At 38.4% G+C, this 20100-nt stretch overlaps 3 protein-coding genes across 4 annotated transcripts in view; 2 read left to right on the top strand and 1 right to left on the bottom strand.

Annotated features, from left to right (window-relative positions):
• rsu1 (Ras suppressor protein 1) overlaps positions 1-1328 on the bottom strand; it is a 39640-nt gene extending 38312 nt beyond the window's left edge. Inside the window, exons 1-2 of the mRNA XM_004573686.3 lie at positions 1208-1328; positions 943-1057 (exon numbers count right to left, since the gene is read on the bottom strand). Of these exons, the coding sequence (XP_004573743.1) occupies positions 943-1051 (109 nt within the window). The 5' untranslated portion in view covers positions 1052-1057; positions 1208-1328. The remainder of the gene's footprint in view (positions 1-942; positions 1058-1207) is intronic.
• An 899-nt stretch (positions 1329-2227) lies between these two features.
• trdmt1 (tRNA aspartic acid methyltransferase 1) lies at positions 2228-17434 on the top strand. Of its 2 annotated transcripts, none has more exons than XM_004573684.6 (11): positions 2228-2378; positions 5318-5427; positions 5507-5583; positions 6816-6887; positions 7783-7848; positions 9307-9376; positions 9479-9562; positions 11108-11424; positions 12684-12741; positions 14901-15030; positions 17080-17434. In XM_004573684.6, exons 1-11 carry the CDS (start codon positions 2315-2317, stop codon positions 17178-17180), a joined length of 1149 nt encoding a protein of 382 aa, XP_004573741.1. In that variant the 5' UTR covers positions 2228-2314; the 3' UTR covers positions 17181-17434. The 2 variants fall into 2 exon arrangements, with proteins under 2 accessions (XP_004573741.1, XP_004573742.1); XM_004573685.5 differs by lacking the exon at positions 2228-2378 and adding an exon at positions 3259-3404.
• A 2489-nt stretch (positions 17435-19923) lies between these two features.
• The window catches only part of cubn (cubilin (intrinsic factor-cobalamin receptor)), a 78845-nt gene continuing 78668 nt past the window's right edge, over positions 19924-20100 (top strand). Inside the window, exon 1 of the mRNA XM_014412716.3 lies at positions 19924-20097. Coding sequence (XP_014268202.3) covers positions 19985-20097 — 113 coding nt within the window. The 5' untranslated portion in view covers positions 19924-19984. The remainder of the gene's footprint in view (positions 20098-20100) is intronic.

The raw sequence follows: 20100 nt of genomic DNA, 5'->3' as shown, positions 1-20100 counted from the left end.
TCCTGTTCGTGTGGAGTGAGGGGTGTGAGGTGTTCTGCAGTCTCTCCCACCTATCATGGGATCACTGACTCTCACGCCTAGGCCCCATTTAGAATCATCAGTTAACTTAATCCCACTAACTGCATGTCTTTGAACTGTGGGAAGAAGCTGGAGAACCCGGAGAGAACCTATGCAGAACCTATGAAAAGTTATTGTTGAAGCAAAACAGAGTTATGTATAAGAACTCAGTTCAAAAAGTAAGGGAACATTTGTTTGGCCAATTTCTTTGTTGTAACAATTCTTTTTGCCAATAAATGTCAGGATACCATAAGAAAGCCTGTTTATTCCATAACTTCCTTCAGGATTAATAAAGTATTTCTGATTATTTGCCCTTAAATGGTGCCAAATTTAATCAACTAAGTAGAGTATGAGTATGTGGTTTCTGCCCATGAAAAACTTCCAAATCTTCTGCTACTGATACTTCTGCTAATTGGACTGAATGAATTAAGTCTGAAGAAAACTGACATACTGAAAACGTAATGACCTATTCATTTAACAAACGGCCTCAGCAGCATGAGGAAGAACCATACACAGTCCTCCCCGTCCTCCTCGTTCATCTTCAAGAAGCGTTATTACAACAAACACCTGACCAAAAAACTATTTCGTTACTACTTATTTTAAGTGAATATATAATTCTGTTTTGGCCAGTAACAACAGCTTTTCACATCACATTATAGTCACTGTACAACGGTACACACGCTTTAAACATGACGCTATTAGAATACCACAGTTGGAAGTGACGGTCGCAGATGGCTTTCAACAATGTATATTAGTCAGGAGTGGGAACACCAAGCAGTCTTCTCTGTGTGTGTAACCTCTGTGTTATTTCTAGGGTACTTTGACTGTTACGTTAGCAGGCTTAAGAAAGTTTCGAGCTTAAATGGAAGACGGTCTTTTTCTTACATAGTCCTGGGATGTCGAGCATGTTCGAAATACCCCTATCGCACATCTCCACCTCCGGAAGGTTCTTATCTCGACACTCCTCCACAATCTTCTTCAAAGACTTGGACATTTTTTCCTGAAAATCCAAAAGATACAGACGTGTTTAGAAACTCGCAATCTGTAGCTACACTGCAACGCTGAAAGGGGAAGCTCCGCCTCTTCACAATTCTTCTATTTAGCAACGCAAAAAACGGAAGACAGTTGTGTTGATACGAGATGGGCTTACCGTTAAGAAAAGACCGACAAAAAAAGTAAAAAAGAAAAGAAGGAATTTTAGATTTTTAAAATCCTGACACAGCCGTCCTTACAAGCGCACGCCCTACCGGAAGTTTATGTGAGCACTACCATTCCATACTAGGATATTTCCTGTTCCTAGACGCGGTCAGCCACACCTCGGCTTCAGTGCAGCGGTGAACAACGTTGTTAGCAACATTGTTCAAAGTTTAAAAATAGTTAAAAAAATAAATGATACTGGACACTACTACCGTTATAACTACTATTATTATTATTTAATAATAGTTATATACAGGTCTCCCTTGTAAATGAGACATCGAGTCTCTGGGACTACCTGTAGAAATAAAGATAATATAACTACCAGTTTGTGCTAGCAAAAATTTAAAAAAGTAAGCTAAAAATGTATATTTTCTATTTAATTCAATTTTATTTCACAAATGTTATTATTCTCCCATTTTGTTTTATTTTTCCATTTATGTTTCCAGTTTGTTTTCCATTTATTTATTTGAAGACGAAATCGCTAATAGATTTCTTTTTATTAAGATGGGACAAATTAATTTGACATCACTGCTATAAGGCAGAGGAAACAGGCCAAAGGAGGCATGCAAGGGGAGCTATAATCAAGGATTTGTAGATGTATGATTTTTTTTACCTGAAAATACATAAAGCTTGGACAGAAGGATTCTTTTTTTTTCTTCATTTGTCAGCTTTTTGAGAAGGTCAAATATTCTGCCCTCTCCTCTTTCTGTGTGGTTAAAAATATATTATATTGTCACATTGTGCTCTGTTGTGAATTCATACTGGGAAAATAGGAGCAAACACAATCAAACGTTTTGGATATTAACAGAGATTTGCTCTTTCAGAAAACGTCGATTTGGATTTGGTACATGTCATTTCTGATTTATTTTGAGGAATATTTTGTATTTTGCATATGAGAAGCTCGAGGTTAATTAAACTAACGGGCCTGTCGCTACCTGTACCACATTCCACACCAGCAGGTGGCGGTAATGTTCCGTGTTCTTTAGTTGCCTGATAACCTTTATTGAATACGAAGAAGAAATATGCACCGCATCAGCACGCCGATGTAGTTTATTTTGCCATGGACAATCTACGAGTACTCGAGTTGTATAGTGGCATTGGTGGAATGCATTATGCGTTAAAGGGTAAGCGTATTTGTGGTGGATACAAAGATTTGCTTATTTTGATTTTACTGGTCTATCCAACATGAATCCGGAAACACTGTTGGACTGTCATGCCAGCGCCTTTACTGCCATGCAACGCTCAAAAGTCAGGCCCGTGTTTCGGTTGAGTTTACGTATTACTTGAAGACTTGTGCTGGCTGTGGCGTGACAGCCGAAAAAAGTAGTAAGAAAATGATGACTGAGTGAATCGGAATCCTGATAGGATGGGAAAACTGCCTTTACCGTAAAGAAGAGTGTGCAGTGGGAAACATCATGCTGTTACACGTGTAGAAGTCAGCTTTGAAATATATACATTTTTTTTGTCTAGGGCTCATTTCACAAACGACATTCTTCTCACAGGATTAAGTCACTCTTTATTTTTTCAGCTAAAAAGTGCCATCGACATTAAACAAAAGGCGTTTTTACTACAGCTCCGACCAAAAGGGCTGCATGAACTGCAACAAATATAGTAGAACATATATTAACTGTTCTATAAAGAGATTTAAAGTGGCCAAAAGAACTTTCTTGATTATCATGTAGGTACAATAATGCAGAATCTTAAAGATATATACAAAATAGGCAGTTCTTTATTTTATGTATAACCCCTTCATTGATCCTATTGACTAAAGTCTACATACCAAAATAAACAAATACATTGCACATTAAATATGACACATAGACAGAGATCGACAGAGACAAGACACTCTTGTCAGTCCTTAATATCAATTATTAGCCTTTCCAATGAGTTTCTTAATCACTGGACAGATTCTGTCCAGCTGTTGCAAGGTTCTGCTCTCCATAAGATCTGATGCTACCCCAAAACAGTGCCTGTATCAGCTGAAGAAGTTCATTAAGGCTCACAGAAACTGCAGAGGAAAAGGAGACTGTTGTTTAGTCAGCTTTTAACAGAATTTCTTTTCTGAAGAACGTCAAGTACTGTGCTTTACTATGCCAGTACTGTTTGAGCTTTCTTCAGGAAGCTGATCAGCAATGTGTCAACAAGACAAGGTAACATGACAAATGCAATACATCACTTTTGTGCCAGTCACAAACAATCGATTTGTTAGCAGTTGATATTTGCATTACATGTGCTGAGTTCAAACATCAATTTTTGTATCAAAGTGACCCAACCGTCCTCTCATCACCATGAAGGTCACCACAAGTCAAAGACTCAACAGCAGCTTTCAGTGGAAGAGCCTGGCCACATCCCATTAGGTCAGAAGCGTAGAAAGAGCATACCCTTTTTGGAAATCCACAGGGTTGCGTGTCCACAAGGGTCAAACTGTCAAAGAGTTCTACTGATAAAGATGTTTAGCACAAATGACATGGACTGTAGGACATCCATTATTTGACCTCTCTGTGAGGAAGAAAGGGTGAATATTTCATGTATGAGAAAGGTAGCATTAATCTCAATTTAATTGTTATTTTTCTAGCTTCTTAACAGGCAGGAATATATTTCTTAAATTGGTATTGATTAGTAAAATAATAAGCAACAGGCCCAAAATAAATAAAAACATATTTTGGTGTTTATTTGAACCTTGCAGTTCAAAGTAACAGGCTGCTGCATACTGCTGTCATTTATGGTTGAGCCTATTTTCTCCTTTTCTCCACCAGTTCACAGCAAAGGTGGAGCTGACAGGGACGGGTAAATGAAATGATACTAATCAAGTTAAATGCAACACATTATCTCATTTTAATAGTAACAAAGACTTATTTTACATCAAATTAACGTCCCTCCAACTTCTGCATTATATAAGCATGTTTCTCTGGCCAAACACAGATTGAGAGAAGGTAGGAGTCATCGCCAGAGCATTTTAGTTGTTTTAACTCACGTTGACCACAGTTTGTGGTTAAGTTAAAAACGTACATAAAAAAGTTGTTGGTTTTAGCAGGCGTGAACGGCCTCAAAACTGCTGACTGTTTACTGTGCCATTCTATTTTGGCTCTCTCACTAGCAGCGGGTGCACTGTTGCTGACGTGTGGCGTAGGAAGAACAGAATGACATAGAACTGAATTCTGTAGAAAAGTCTCATGGTCGAAATGTTGTCACCAACACCACATCCAGCTGTTTGACTCAGGGTTGAACTGATAATTGATCCGCAGCCTGTTACAAGTATGGCTCACCACATGGCCTGACCACCACACCATACCAGAGACAGTGGAAGTAAAATTTTCATGGAATTTGGGGAGGAGATGACATTGATGAGAATGTCAGCCATGCAGACAGAGTCACAGTCGTTTCTGATCACACCTCATTTAATGATCAGTCATTTGTTACAAAGGCTTTTGCAATCAAAAGTTTTGCAGTAGAGCACCTCACATTGAACATTGAATATAATGGGTCTCTACACACCTTTGCATGCATTCTTTCTCACACTCACCTGCCTAATATTATGTCACCATTGTGCTCCTGCTATTCCACTCTGTGCCTTTTTAGCACCCTGTGAACACCTAATAATTTAAATAGTCAGATTGCCAGTAGACAGTGGGCCTGATTGTGGGGTGTGATAGGGTCTGCTGAGGACCGGTAATCATGTTTCTGGTTTTCTTGTCACTGGTGGAATAATAAACCACATGGCTGTGTGGCATTAAGTTGAGTTGGTAATCTGGGACGTAAACAGCCATAACCAGGACTACACCATCTGTTGTCACCTGTCATTGCAATCCCTCCTGCTTTCTTTTTTTGCCTGCAGTATCTGTTGACCTGTAGAATGTAAAAAACAAAAAACAAAAAAACAAGCGTCTTCAAGATCCCAACTTTTTCCATCAGTGTGATTTTTTTATTTTATTTTTTTTTAATAATCTGGTGAGAAATTAAACTGTGGAATGATCAACTAGAGCCTTAGGTAAACCCGAAAATAAAATGAAATAAGTAATACAATGCAACTCATTATTACTATTATTATTTATCCATTTTGCAGAGAGTGGCATACCTGCCCAAGTTGTAACTGCCATTGACATAAACACCACAGCAAATCAAGTCTACAAGCACAACTTCCCCGACACTCCCCTCTGGAACAAGACTATAGAGGTTAGTGATCATGGAGCGTTGGTCCATTGCTGATCAAACTATCAATCATATTTAAAATCCTTTTCTTTTCTTACTTTAGGGCATAACATTAGATGAATTCAACAAGTTGTCTTTTGATATGATATTGATGAGTCCTCCTTGCCAACCCTTTACCAGGTATGATTTCAGTGTTTTGTATGTACTAAAATCCAAAATTTTGCAATCGTGATGGTGACGTGATGAGAATGATCTCTTATTCAGAGTTAAACTATCGTGCAAAGCCTGCATCGTAAAAAAGGCAATTTTTAAGACTACAGTGGAACCCCGACTTACGAATACCCCATTTAACGAAAAATTCAAGTTACGAAGGCACTTAACGGCAAAATTTCTGCCTGTGTTACGGCAAAATGCCCGTGTAACAAAATCCGCTGGCTCTGATTGGCTGAGCCCACAATGCCTTCAGAATCATGTGACAACCCTCTTGGCTTTCGTACTTGCGCTTCGCTGTTCCACTTGAACGATGTATTGTTGTTGCAGTTAGCAATTAACCTATAGCCTATTGTTCACTCAAAAGGCGCGATGGGTGCTTCGACTTACGAAAATTTTCAACTTACAAAAGACCCTCGGGAACGAATGAATTTCTTAAGTCGGGGTTCCACTGTACTTAATTACGTAGATATAAATAAATCAATAAAAACAACCTTTTCACTAATCGTCAGATACAACAGACCATAATGAGTCTTTGTGAAGATAATATAATAAAATATTTAATATTAATATTTCTGTATGAACGGGTGACAAATTCCCTTATTTTGAGTTTTCATTGCATGTTTGTCACAGTGAAATGTGGCAGATCATCAAACAAACTTATATTTGACAAAGAAAACACAAGTGAACATAATCATCATCAGGCTGTTGTTGTGTATTATCGCTATGTAAATAAAACTGAAGCTGTATTTGGGCTTTGTCTGTAGTGTTCTTAGTGAGTTTTTCCATTTTTCAGAGAGCTGTTGATGACTTCCTATAAAAAGGAATTACACTTCCAGCCTGTAAATGACAAATGCATAGACTTTTTTTTAGTCACTATCACTACATGATGTTCAAAATTAAGACAACGTGCTTAACCCAAAAGTTTAGATTCGGGTCCCCTAACCTAAGTTCATGAGTATAAAATTAAATTTCATTTAGGGGGATAAAGGTTGACTAGTTGTATTTCACACATTTCTCCCTACCAGCAGATGCCCACTGTAAAACCCAGAAACTAGTTTCTCTCTAACAGGACTTTAACTGTCTTAGGTGCAGCGTAACACACTGAAACGGGGACCAGCTTGATATAGTCAGCCTAGAAAAAACACTTTTGTTGAGCAACTTAAAACTTGTTCCACCTTGTTTCGTTTGTTTCTCCGCAGGATAGGCCTTCAAGGGGACGTTACTGACCCCAGAACCAAGAGCTTCCTTTATGTCCTTGATCTTCTGCCAAGGTCTGAAAGATCCAAAATTTCAGTCAACTTCTGGAAACCTAAATGAAATGAAAAACTACACTAATTTTTTATTTTGCTTAACAGTCATAATACACAGCTACTTTGTTTGCTTGTAGTAGCCATTCAGATTATCAGATAGGTAGCTATCAATTTTAAGAAAATCAACCAAATTGATGTCAAACATTTGTGCTACATTTGTGCTGGCTCCTCGGTCTAGGTCGGGTTATGGGGGGCGTGGTTTGTGGCGTGGCTGCAGGGGAGGCTGACACACCTGAGTTCGATCAGCTCATCAAGCCTCCCCTGTATTAAACGTGAGGTGATTGTTGTTGTGTGTGCCTGTGGCTGAAAAGCGTGTGATGAGAGCAGCAACTGGAAATAAAGTGCGTTGGTCCGTCATTGCTGTCACACAATTGTTTCAAGCCTTGAACTCGTGCATGTTTAGGGCTGCTCTTACAGTATCCACTGATATTTTGTGAGTGTATGGCAGTTACGCACTTGTGCATGATGCTGCCGACTACACCTCTTTATTAGCCAGTTTCCCAGACATGAATTAAGCCTAGCTTAACCATTTCAAAAGTACTATAGGCTTCGGTTAATACATGACCATTTACCGGGAGCCAGCTGTTTCACAAAACACACTCAAGTCACTGTCATTGTGCTCTTTCCATCACACTGAACTTGTGCAGCAATGTAATTCTGTGTCCATGTTCATGGCTGACCATTTTGTTGGCTGCACTATTTATATATTTCATCAAATGGCAGTTCCAAACACAGATTAGCAAATGGTCCAAGGTCTCTTGATGCCAGCTGTGGTTGGATATGCAATAAGACTGATTTCTCTCAGCAAACTCTCCCATGCTTTGTTCCTAACGTGTATGTGCCATTGTGTTATTAGGCTGCAGAGGCTACCACGTTTCATCCTGCTGGAGAATGTGAAAGGCTTTGAGACCTCCTCTGCCAGGTAATTACTGGGCACACTAAGCACATGAAGGCCTGAAAGCTCAGCAAGTAACATGGAGAGTAAGCAGGGAGTCTAGAAATCTACCCATGTTTTCTCTATCTGCAAAAAAAAAATCCAAAAGTAGTCTAGTAATTGTAATTGAGTAAATAGAATAATTGTATAATAATATAGTCATACTTCAGTTGTTGTGGGGGGTTTTTTCACCATATTGATTTCAGCAAACACATTTATATCCAAAATCAAAGTGCAGCATGAAAAGAACATCCACAGACATGCACTCATCTATTTAGACAACATGACGTGTTAAGAAATATTTATTTTCACCCTGTTTTTGATCAGTTTCTGACAAAGCCTGTGCTCTTTGAACTCTAAACATACTTATAGAAATGATCAAAAGAGGCCGGGCGGGATTGAATTGACATCATGTTTATGAGACATCATGATGACTTCTTGATAATCTAAAAGTCATAAAAAATGCCGACACGATTGATTGGTGTCGGTTGAATTTGGAAGTGTGCTTACTTACAAAGAAAGAACAGTCAATAATTTTTATGGTTCAGAGATTTTAATGGTGTAAGAGAGAGAATATTAACCAACAATTAAGAAAAAACATGAAAGTTACAAATTGATTTGCAAGTCGTTGAATGAAATAAATATTTGATCCCCTACAAGCCGGTTAGAATACTGGCTCCCACAAACTGGCTGTGTGCTCAATACACAGCTTAAAATCAATCAATCAATCAATCAATCAATTACAGATACATCTGATTTCAACGTATGTGTAGGTTGTTCTTCCATTCCAGCCACTCCAACACAATGGGCAAAAACAAAAAGCTGGTATATAATGTCAGGAACAAGATTATACATACCTGCACAGGCTGGAATGGTGTCACAAGTTAACAGCAAGAAGCTTGGTGACCAATGTTGGTGCGATTAATCTGAATTGCAAGAAATGCAAAACAATTGTTAAACATCCTCAGTCTGGAGCTCCATGCAAGATGTCAACTCCTGGGCTGCTGAGCATGAGATGTGTGTCGGATCGGTCCGAAACTACTTTAAAAACTTTAAAAATAAAGCTTCATTAAAAGAAAACAACTGTAAAACGACAGAATATTCTTTCTTTGTAAGTGAGCAAATTACAGATTCATTTTTTTGATAACTTCTATAGAAATTAGAATTGTAATAAAAGTTAACATGATAAAAGGATCCTTATATGAACATCTTCAATAAACAACTTTAATGCAAAATCAATACTGTGAGAAATATTATTAAATGGAATAATGCTGTAAAGAATGTTATTAATGCAATTATAATGATGCAGGTTATATGGCAGCAATAAAAGAATTTCTGTATCTCCACAGTCTCTAATTCTAAAAATTACTTTAATGATTATACAAATGTGAAAACTATACACAATTGAAGACAATAAAGACATAACTATTTTACTCAATTCTGTAGGGCACGTTTGGTGAAAACGCTGACGGAGTGTGGATATACTTTCCAGGAAATCATGATCTCACCCATAAGTGTAAGAAAGACAAACTCTTACTGACTTGATTAGATTACTGAAGTTTGCTGATAATATAAAATGTTTCTTTGTGCCCATTTCACTGTTATATTCATTAATCAGGTTGGGATCCCAAATTCAAGACTTCGTTATTTTCTGATTGCAAAGATTTCCACAGAAGATTTAAACACCCAGGCACCTTCAAAGGTGAGGTATCGTGCAATGTGTAACAAAAAATTGTTATTTTGTATGTTTGTGGGGGGGTTTTTGAATATGAATATGTTCAAACAGCTGTTATGTAACAATTATATTCAGCACAATATTCCTTAATATTAATATTTTTCTCAAAAAGAGCACTTAGTAAAAATTGTTGATGTGCCAATTTACACAAGAGCTGGACTAGAAATCGTTGGCAGCAGATCTTATCGAATGATAATATGGTTATATGGACTTTCCCATATAACCAGAGGAAAAGTCAAACGGAGCTGGCGATGCAAATCAAGCATTTTGTATAAAATCAAAATGGCGTCATTTTTAAAATGCCACCAATTTGCTAGAACATTTAGAACACAGTCATATAATAATCACACAGCCAGATCATGTATGTTTGCTGCTATGGGGCCAGTAGGCATAGCAGTATTGTGTGTCACTTCTCAGACAAAACCTCTACATCAGTACTGATAAAGGAGCAGAAGAAGACAAAACTAGAAGCAAAGAAATTGCTTGTTTTTTTTGTTTTCTTTTCTTCATAGTTTTTTCCATTTTTTAAAAAAAAGCAGAGGTGACGTCAGTTTGGTGTCATCTTTGTTGTATGGCGTGTTTGCCAGCACCGCACAGCAGATATAATGAGACCCGTAGTCTTCTTTGATGTCCACATGAAGTGTGCTGCCTGGGCCACATGTACAGTTGATGCATTGTTATGTAAATTGTCCCCAGAGGAGTCAGCAGAATCACAAGAACTTAAGAGCTATATGGACATTCGCAGTGACTCAATGACTTGAAGAAAATATTATTGTTAAGTAATCGCTGTGTTCATATATATAACCTCAGTCTTAGACACTGTTTCAAAGAGGCTGAAATGAGACAGATACTTTAAATAGCCAAGAACAACTTCACTTTTCACATGAATTTTCAACGTATTCCTTATTCGCACTGGGTCATTACAGCTGGTAGCTCGGCACATTTGATTTTTTAAACATACAGATTATTTGCCCTTCCTTGCAACCTTTCCTGTCCCCTAGCAGATTTGTTTCTCGTCCTAGAAACATCTTGAGATCTTTCGCTTGTTAACCAAATATGAAAACCCAGATTTAAAGTACATTTTCTGACAAGTTGATGATATCACCAACAAATGTCACAGGCTCATATGATTTGGAAAGCCTTGCATACTCAGCAGGATTCATAATTTTGATTATGTATGCATTGGTTAGCACATCAACAAGGTTTAGAGCTCCAGCTGGGTTCTCCCCAACTGTCTGGAGTTCTCCCTGTGCCTGGGTGGGTTTCTTCCATATACTCCAGCGTTTTCTCTCAGTCCAAACATATGTATGTTACTGGTGATTCTAAATTGGCCATGGATGTGAGGTAGATACAGTTTTTAAACTATGTAGAATAAAGTGTTATATGAACGTATGGTTAGATATGGTTATGAATTGTAATCTCAGGCAGTTTTAAGTGGCCACTAAGGACCCCACAGTGCTCATTTGTATATATTTATGTATGTAAGATTTTATAGAAAGTTTCTCATTTTAGATTTTAGACTTCTTCCCACATCTTGCTGAGAGTGATTCTTCTGAGCATCCTACATTTTTGAGTCCTGCCTGTCAAGGTGCCAGCCAGCCAGAGGAAGGAACTGATGTCCTGTTTAAGCTAGAGACAACAGCAGAAGCCCAGAGGAAGATTCGTCAGAACAGCAATTTGTCTGTTAAGCAGATCAAAGAATTCTTGGAACCACAAATGGAAGTAAACATGGAACCTTATCTCCTTCCTCCTAAAACACTGTTGCGATATGGTCTAGTCTTGGACATTGTTCAGCCCACATGCAGGAGGTCTGTCTGCTTCACTAAAGGGTGGGTTCATTAATTCTCTTCATCTTATCATCATTCCCTTCATTATTTTTAATGAACAATATGAATAGTAGGGGCGATCGTGGCTCAACAGTTGGCAGTTCGTCTTGTAATCGGAAGGTTGTCGGTTCGAGCCCCTGCTCCGTCAGTCTCGGTCGTTGTGCAAGACACTTCACCCGTTGCCTACTGGTGGTGGTCAGAGGGCCCGGTGGTGCCAGTGTCCGGCAGCCTCGCCTCTGTCAGTGCGCCCCAGGGCGGCCGTGGCTACAATGTAGCTGCCATCACCAGTGTGTGAATGTGTGTGTGAATGAGTGGATGACTGAATGTAGTGTAAAGCGCTTTGGGGTCCTTAGGGACTAGTAAAGCGCTATACAAATACAGGCCATTTACCATTTACCATGGTAAACAGGTTTAGCAAAGTGTGAAAAAAATTGATTGTGGAAAAAATCTTGAGCCACTATTCACTTCTTTTTATTTCTCTAGGAAAATGGGAAAGCTGCAGCAATTTATTCAAACATGTGCGAGCATACATGGAAATACAGCATACAAAAACAGAGTTAGGCAGAAAAACATAGTTAGGACATTGCACACAGAGCGTGTTCGTAAAAAGTAATGTGAAATTCCAAATTTTTCCAAACTTATCACGTAACTCAAGACTAACATTCTGTTGGTAGGAAGAGAAGAGTAGATATGACTTTTGAATCTGCTGTTCACGATGTATCTCCTTTTTTAGGCCCTCTACTTCTTTTTTCTTCCACTTGTCCAATTTCTTTTTAAGAATACACTGAACACAATGCCAAGATATGGCCAGTGTTCAGCTTACCTTTCAAACTTGTACTTTTTTTTTTTTTTTACAGAATTTGCAGTTTGCAGTATAGACTGCTAATAACGACTCGCCTAAAGATACAAAAGCTGGTTCTTTGCCAAGTTTTCTGTAATGTGTAGACATAGCGTCCATCCCTTGGGTTACGCGCTCTTTCATGCTTGCATGATTCACAACTTGGTGTTAATGGCCTTTAAAAACGTTCAGGTACAATGACTGGAGTGAAACTGACCAAAAAGGCAACCTGTGTGTGTGTGTGTGTGTGTGTGTGTGTGTGTGTGTGTGTTACCGAAATAATTTTTTGTGTTTGTGCAATGGTTAATCCACCAGTATGCATAAAATCTTTAAAGTATTTTCGTTGCAGTGTCTATATGGTGTATAAATTAAATTAAAATGAGTAATTTTGTTATTTAACTTTGTTCATGTTGTTTCTCCATAGCTATGGCCGGTATGTGCAGGGAACAGGCTCAGTATTGCAGTGTTGCATGGAAACCAAGGTACGTTTGGGTTTTTGTAAAAGTGAACGATCTCTGTGAATGCTGCCTATTCCAGAGAAATCATAGATTAATGCTGCAGAAAAGCTAAAGAGTAAGCACACAGTTAGTTACTTTAGAGCCAAATGCACTCAGTGGGGCTATTTATTACTAAGCTGATGACTGCTCATTAGAGCTCTGAGACTCTAAACTGGATTCACTTAAACATTAAAACTTTTAGTGCCCCATAGCTTGAGATATGGAAAATGCTTTAGTTTGTTACAAAGAAGTGAAATGAATCTGATTGATTGAACAGGTATTCTTGGTGTCCTAGAAGCTGTAGTTCTCAGCAATAAGAAAAACTTGGTGAAAAGTTTGCTGTTCTAACAATATACTTTTTATTCAGAAATCAACCAAAGGCTTAATCTATATGCAAAGTGGATATGAGCTGAGCAAGTACAGTGTTGGTGTCCTGTTTTAGAATCATATATTAATGCACATAGAGCGATAAAACAGTTGTCAAATTGTTGAAAGAAAACAGATTTGGAATAAAGTTGCACCTAAAAATCGATATTTATTGCCGACTCTCATTTGGGAAACACATAGTCTTTAGACAGAACTTTCCTACTCTTCCTGCAGAGGTCCAAGGAATCTTCCAGGAATAGTGATGCTATTTTCTGGATTTTTGATTGGTCAGTAGGCAGTGATTTTATAGATGTTAATCTCTAGGGTAAATTGCCTTATACCTCGGCAATTTATAAATTGAATCACCTTCATAGTAAAGCAAACCCAGGGTAAAACCTAAAGTTACCTGCCTTCAGGCTTCTAACCCTCAGTGTCATCTAGGGATGGGTATCGTTTAGGTTTTATCTGATACCGGTGCCAAACCGGTACTTTTGAAACTGTACCGGTGCTTAAAGAATGAAGAACACAAACTTTGTCCAAAAACCTCTCATGTTTTCCACTTTTTCTTTGGTCATTTTAGCCTTTATGGCCAGGGTGAAGGGAGTATCTGCCATCAAACAAGAAGACAGCTGCATGTAACTACGACAGTGTTTGCTAGTTCACCTTACATGCATTAATGTAATAACGTGGTTAGCCTACTCAACGTAAATTACACACGAACAACATTAAGCTACTCACGCAGAGAAGAACGGCTGCTGCTGCATCATCATCCTCATCATTTCTGCTACACTGGCAGGGCTAGGGGCCAGGACTCTCCTCTTCGTGTTTTTGGGGGATGTTGCTAACTCCGGGTCCGATAACAGGCACCACACCCGCAGTAGATGCGCTTGGTGTGAGGTCTCGCAGCAAGCTATCAAATACGGCGCATTTTTCGGCTTTTAAAAAAAACGCTATGCGTCGCCAGGTGTTTCATCAGATTTGAGGTGTTACCTCCTTTGACAGTATCACAGTATCAGCTTAAAGCACTTGTTGCAGGCTGCTGAGTTTGCATCTTTTGCTGTGAAGTACAGCCAGACTTTGACCGCTTCGCCTTGGGCATTTTTAATCTGTAGCTCTGCTCTAAAAGAACGGACGTACCTGGACCCGCCTACTATCCTCGGAAACGTAAAATGATTGGCTAGAATTCAAAGTGTATCACATCTCAGGAAAAAAAAGCACCAAAATAAAGCACCGAAATGTGCGCTGCTTTTCGGTCTGGTTACTACCGTTTATGTCAGAACTGGTGCCATCATGGCACCGGACACCGGTACCCATCCCTAGTGTCATCTGATGTTTTTTGTTTTTGTTTTGTTTTTTTCACATTCCATTAATAACTCTATTTTTAAACTCAAAATTTAAGAGTAAGTCCTTGAGCAATTAAGCCCAGAAGCTTTTTACTATCTTTGAATGAGAAAAATTGAGCAAAACTCATATAAATTTATAAAGCTACATCCTAGATAGGACTCCAAAATGCACAACAGATTCGCTACTGTCATTGGTTTTGTGAATATCATCTTACTTTACAGTTACCAAAAAAATACTCGATGGCAGCCATGCCATGCTGATATTTGCATGATAAATCTGTGTATGCTAAATATAAAACCGGTCTTACCACTGTGGTGATCCTTCCCAGAAAGCTGTATGAATGGATTTAATTATTTTTTAAAAAAGAATTTTTGCATTTCCCGTGTAAGAAAGAAAAGAATCATATGCTTGCTTTTGCTTTGTGTCCTGTGCAGATTGAAAGTGTCTTTATGGGTCTGGACCAGTGCTCTGAGGAGGAGAAACTTCAGCGGCTGTTAAAACTGAAGCTTCGTTATTTTAGTCCCAGAGAAGTAGCCAACCTCATGGGATTCCCTCAGCATTTAAGTAAGTCATAAGTCATAAATCTGTCCATTGTTGGAACTATGCGTCTTTAAGAATTCTTATGACCATTGTGCGCTATCAAAATCTACTTTCATAGATGGATAGATGTTACTCTTTGTAGGTGATCGTCTACAGTAGTACTTAATTTTTTAAACTATTTATTTAAAGGTCATGAAATGCTTAATATTTTGTTATATTGTCATTGTATAGGGGGGGCGACCGTGGCTCAGGGGGTTGGGAATCGCATCTGTAACCGGAAGGTCGCCGGTTCGATCCCTGGGCTCTCTGTTCTGGTCGTTGTGTCCTTGGGCAAGACACTTTACCCTACTTGCCTACTGGTGTTGGCCAGAGGGGCCGATGGCGCGATATGGCAGCCTCGCTTCTGTCAGTCTGCCCCAGGGCAGCTGTGGCTACAACTGTAGCTGCCTCCACCAGTGTGTGAATGTGAGAGAGAATGAATAGTGGCATTGTAAAGCGCTTTGGGTGCCTTGAAAAGCGCTATATAAATCCAATCCATTATTATTATTATTATTATAGATGATGGCAGTATATTTTGGGTGATTGTCGTGCTGGAAGACCCACCCATGACCCATCTTCAGTGTTCTGACTGACAGAAGCTGGTTCTCGACCCCGTCCATTGGCTTTCAGAGCAGCAAAGGCATCCTGTACACTTAGAAAAAAACAGCCCGAAACCATAACGTTCACACGTCTGCGCTTGAGTTTGGTGATGGTGTTCATCATTTCTCTTCCTCCAAACACTCAAGATGATGCCAGAGCCTTTAGGTTTCAGCTGACCATAGCAGTTTCTCCCAAGCCTTCTCTGAATAATTTAGATGTTAGCAAGCGGGCTTGTACATTTGCCTTCTTAAGCAGGGGGACCTTGCAGGCGCTGCAAGATTTCGGTCCATTACGGCATAGTGGGTTACCAGTGGTGTTCTTGGGGACTGTGGTCCTAATTGCCTTCAGATCATTAACAAGCTCCTTCTCTGTAGTTCAGCCACATACTTCATGATCATCCTCGTCCCATGGGCCAAAATATTGATTGGAACTCCAGACTGAGAGCAACTGATGGTCTTTTTATGTAACTTTCATTTCCATGTAATTGCAGTAAAATCAATTTTCATCTTCTCAGATGCCATTCAAGCTTTGTGCAGGTCTACAATCTTGTCCCCGGTGTTCTTTGACAACTGTTTGTTCTTGCACATAATGGTGGAGAGATTGAAATGGAAGAAACTGATTCAGTAGACAGGTGTGGTTTATATACATACACATGCTGGTCTGTCTCTCTCGATTAAAATGAAACTACCATTAAAGTTAGAGACTGCTCATTTCTTTGTAAGCAAACAAACTTCAAATACAGCAGGGGATCAGCAGATTTCTCTCACTGTATCTTAATATATTTTTATTCTCCTTCTAATGTAGAATATCAAACAATGTTAAGTCAGAAATATAATTATATACACAATACATGTATTGTGGCTTTATATTTTTGCCACCTATCATGGTACTACTGCTGTTAGGAAGAATACATCGTAGATGGTGTCTTTTGCAGAATTATCATTCGTTTAACAACAGACTCTGTTTTCAAGTGTAAAAGTATAAAACATAATTTACATCTAACATCTTACTTTTCTGTACAAGTTAAGAAGCCTTTTGTTACATCGAATTATTAAACATGTATTAAGCATCATATGCTTAACCTGACATACACTTGTAGGATTAGTTCCACACAACATAATTGAACTATGAAACAATGTTATTGTTTGGGCCCGTACATACAGAAATGTGCTGCAATGGTTAGACACAGACTTGTAATTCATATGTTATTTTGCTGAAACATGAAGTGGATTGTATTCGTATTTGCTTGTTGTTTAATTATTTTTTTAAATACAGGTCCGTCGGCACATACACAAAGCGATTCACAAACGATTCTAGGCTAGACAGTAACATGTGGTTTATTTTTTATCTGTTTCTTCTTTTTTTAGCCATGAATAATAACGTGGCCCAGTGTTTATATATTTTCTTTATCACTTTTTTCTGTTTTGTTTGCAGTCTTTCCAGAGAAGATCCCTACCATTCAGCAGTATAGACTACTGGGAAACAGCCTCAATGTTGTTGTGGTGGCAAAACTTCTGCAGCTGTTGGTCTCCTAGCACTTCTGGGGAAGACACCATTGTTGTACATGTTTGGATTATATTACAATGCCCCTGTATAGCTGAATGTATAGTTGAGATTTTGTATGAATGGTCATTCTTTTAATATTTCTAAAACACAAAAACAGTTTTTGTGATCACCATTAGCCAATTTAAAATGAATGCCTCTCACATGTGTGTATATCTTCTGTTTCAGTGTGATTTTTTTTCTCATCACAATATATTTTCTAATAAAAATAAGTCTAAAAACTGTAGAGCACATTTTGTACAGTATTTACTCTAGAGTTATTCAACTATTCATTTATTTAACAATATTGTTATTTTTGTGAATATTGTTACATTTCTATAGTATATAAATTTATGCATTTGGTTTACTTAGTTTATTATATATACGGTTTAAACTTTAATTACTTTTTGCCTTTCTTTTTCCCCATACAGTATACTTCTGTCATTTCTGTGTATCAGTAAGTAGTATTAGTGAAATTTGGTTGCTCAAAGAAATGTAAACTTGGAATAGTTTTACGTTTATAACCTAAACGTAGTTTACATTTCTCATTGACCTCATTGGCACCCTGCTAGCTGAGCTCCATATACACTGATCCTAGCGCACAGCTTCCTGCCAAACAGGACAGCACGACAAACAGAAGTGTATATACATTTCTGTGCTGATGGGGTGCATTGTCATCTGTTGGTGTTGTTGGCGGTTCTTTGTGCGAGTCCAAAGTCAATTCAATTCACAGCAGACATTTCTATGTTGTCCTTTTTTTGGACTGGTTTTCAGATTTTTGCTTTAGCTGTAAGCCATAATCATCAAACTTGAAACAAAAAAAGGCTTAGATCAGGGGTGTCAAACTCAAATGCACAGTGGGCCAAAATTCAAAACTGGAACAAAGTCGCGGGCTGACGTTAATATTTATTGAAATATATTTATTCCTCCAGATATAAGAATGAATCTTTTCTTATGGACTCAAACACGTTTTGCTGAAAAACTGAATATGGAACAAGCAAAGCTTAGTACTAAACAATATATATATTAGCTGTATAATACCAGTAGGCCAGCTCTAATAATAATTTGGTATGGCTTCGTGGGCCAAATGTAATTAGGCTGCGGGCCAAATTTGCCCCGCGGGCCAGAGTTTGACACCTATGGCTTAGATGATCTGAAGCACCGACATTCTCTTAGGACAGTCAAATCTAAAAATGCACATCAACTAAAACATACAAAAGTAATTCTCCTTCAGTCTCCGACAGCCCTGTCATGAAGCGCCTCCCTTGCCAAATAACATCTGGACGTTACATTACCGCCATCTTGTGGCCGCAGTCGGCGGATTCAATCTCGTTGGAGTCTGTAGCTATCCCTTTAATGCCGTGTGTCCTTAGCAATGATCGGAGTCGAGCAAGCTGACAGGCCAGTAGCTTTTTTTCTAGTGGTTTGCGCAGGTAAACTGAAGGAAGAGCTGAGGCAGTAGCTCTCACTATGTCTGTTCTAATAAATCAGGCAAGTTGAACAGGTGCAATCTCAGCAGCATCTAATATGTTTAACCAGCTTTTCATTAGAGAGTGACGGTTAATTATGTCACTCACCGCTCAAGCCTTTTAATTCAGCGGATTTTGTTGTTACTTATATATTTTATTATTTAAATAAATCCAGGTGTAGGTCTGTGTTTCTGAGCTGATGATTTTTTCTGAGCTGACTTTTTCATAGATGTGGTTCTCTCAGGAAAGCCACTACAAACATTTGCTCTACAGAATATGATGCTGGACAATATAAATTACTTCAAATGAGCAAAATTTTTTAACATATACAGCAGAAATATTAATCACTTTAAAGTTCCTGCACCCACAACAACAAGAACAACAGAATATTTTTTGGAAATATTAGATGGATGGATAGATAGAGGAAGGAATGAGTGCACAAAGTTGAAGCTGTCCAAATGTTTTAGTCACTCATGTCACACTCATGTGAGTTATCTTTTATGTAACTACCAATATTGGCTCATCATGTTTTGCGTTGTACTACTATTGTTACAGTATTGGAAAGCTATCATGAATCACAGCTAGATGAGCCTTTCAAAATGTAAAGGAGGCTTTTCATATGCAATTAACTGTTTTGAGCAGCCATCTATCACAATTACTCAATGATTTGTTGATTTGCAGGTACCCAGAATGCAGCCTTCGATATTTTGTCCAGTAAGTTACCAGAAATCTCCCCCCCCCCCCCCCCCCCCCTAACAATGTTGGAAAAATGCACACATTAAAAAAAAACAACTCTTACACCCAATGTACTTCAGATGCCTGTAACTTTGACAATGTTCTTATTATAAACATAAAGAAATGCATCTTTATGGCAAAATCAACCAAGGCTCTGAGACTTTCAGGTGGGAACATTTTTTCATAAACATGCAATATGAGTTTTAGAATTCTAAATTAATTTGCCATAATTTAATCATGGTCGAAGCATGGAAGGTTCATTAATAAAGATATAAAAATCTTGTATGAAAACAGTCTTTGTTTAACGTTAACCATGTCTGAGATCTGCAAATTTACGCTATGCACATAATGTCACCTGAAATGGGTTACTTATTTCTTAAAATCATGTGAGTGACATTCTTTTTAACAATAAACCATAGTTAAACCATAATAAACCACAATAAATAAACTATAGTTAACCATTTGGGGCAAATTGAGATGTACTTTATGGCTGTACTGTCAGGTCAAAGTCTTGGCAGTGAGCATTAGAGTGTGGCAGCATGTAAAACCCCAGTAGAGTTGCTGAGGGTGTCCATGCATCACATCCATTTTCCATGGCAGGGACACTGCGGCTATACTACGCACTTGTATTCCTTCTGGTGGGATTGCAAGGAGACCTGAATGACCCAGCACAACAAGGAAGCCAAAGGAAGATTAGCAATGACCAGTG

Source organism: Maylandia zebra, linkage group LG9 (assembly GCF_041146795.1).
Source record: "Maylandia zebra isolate NMK-2024a linkage group LG9, Mzebra_GT3a, whole genome shotgun sequence".
In the NCBI taxonomy this organism is placed as follows: Eukaryota; Metazoa; Chordata; class Actinopteri; order Cichliformes; family Cichlidae; genus Maylandia; species Maylandia zebra.
Note: the sequence above shows the minus strand (reverse complement) of the source record. Positions and strands in the feature narration are given on the sequence as shown.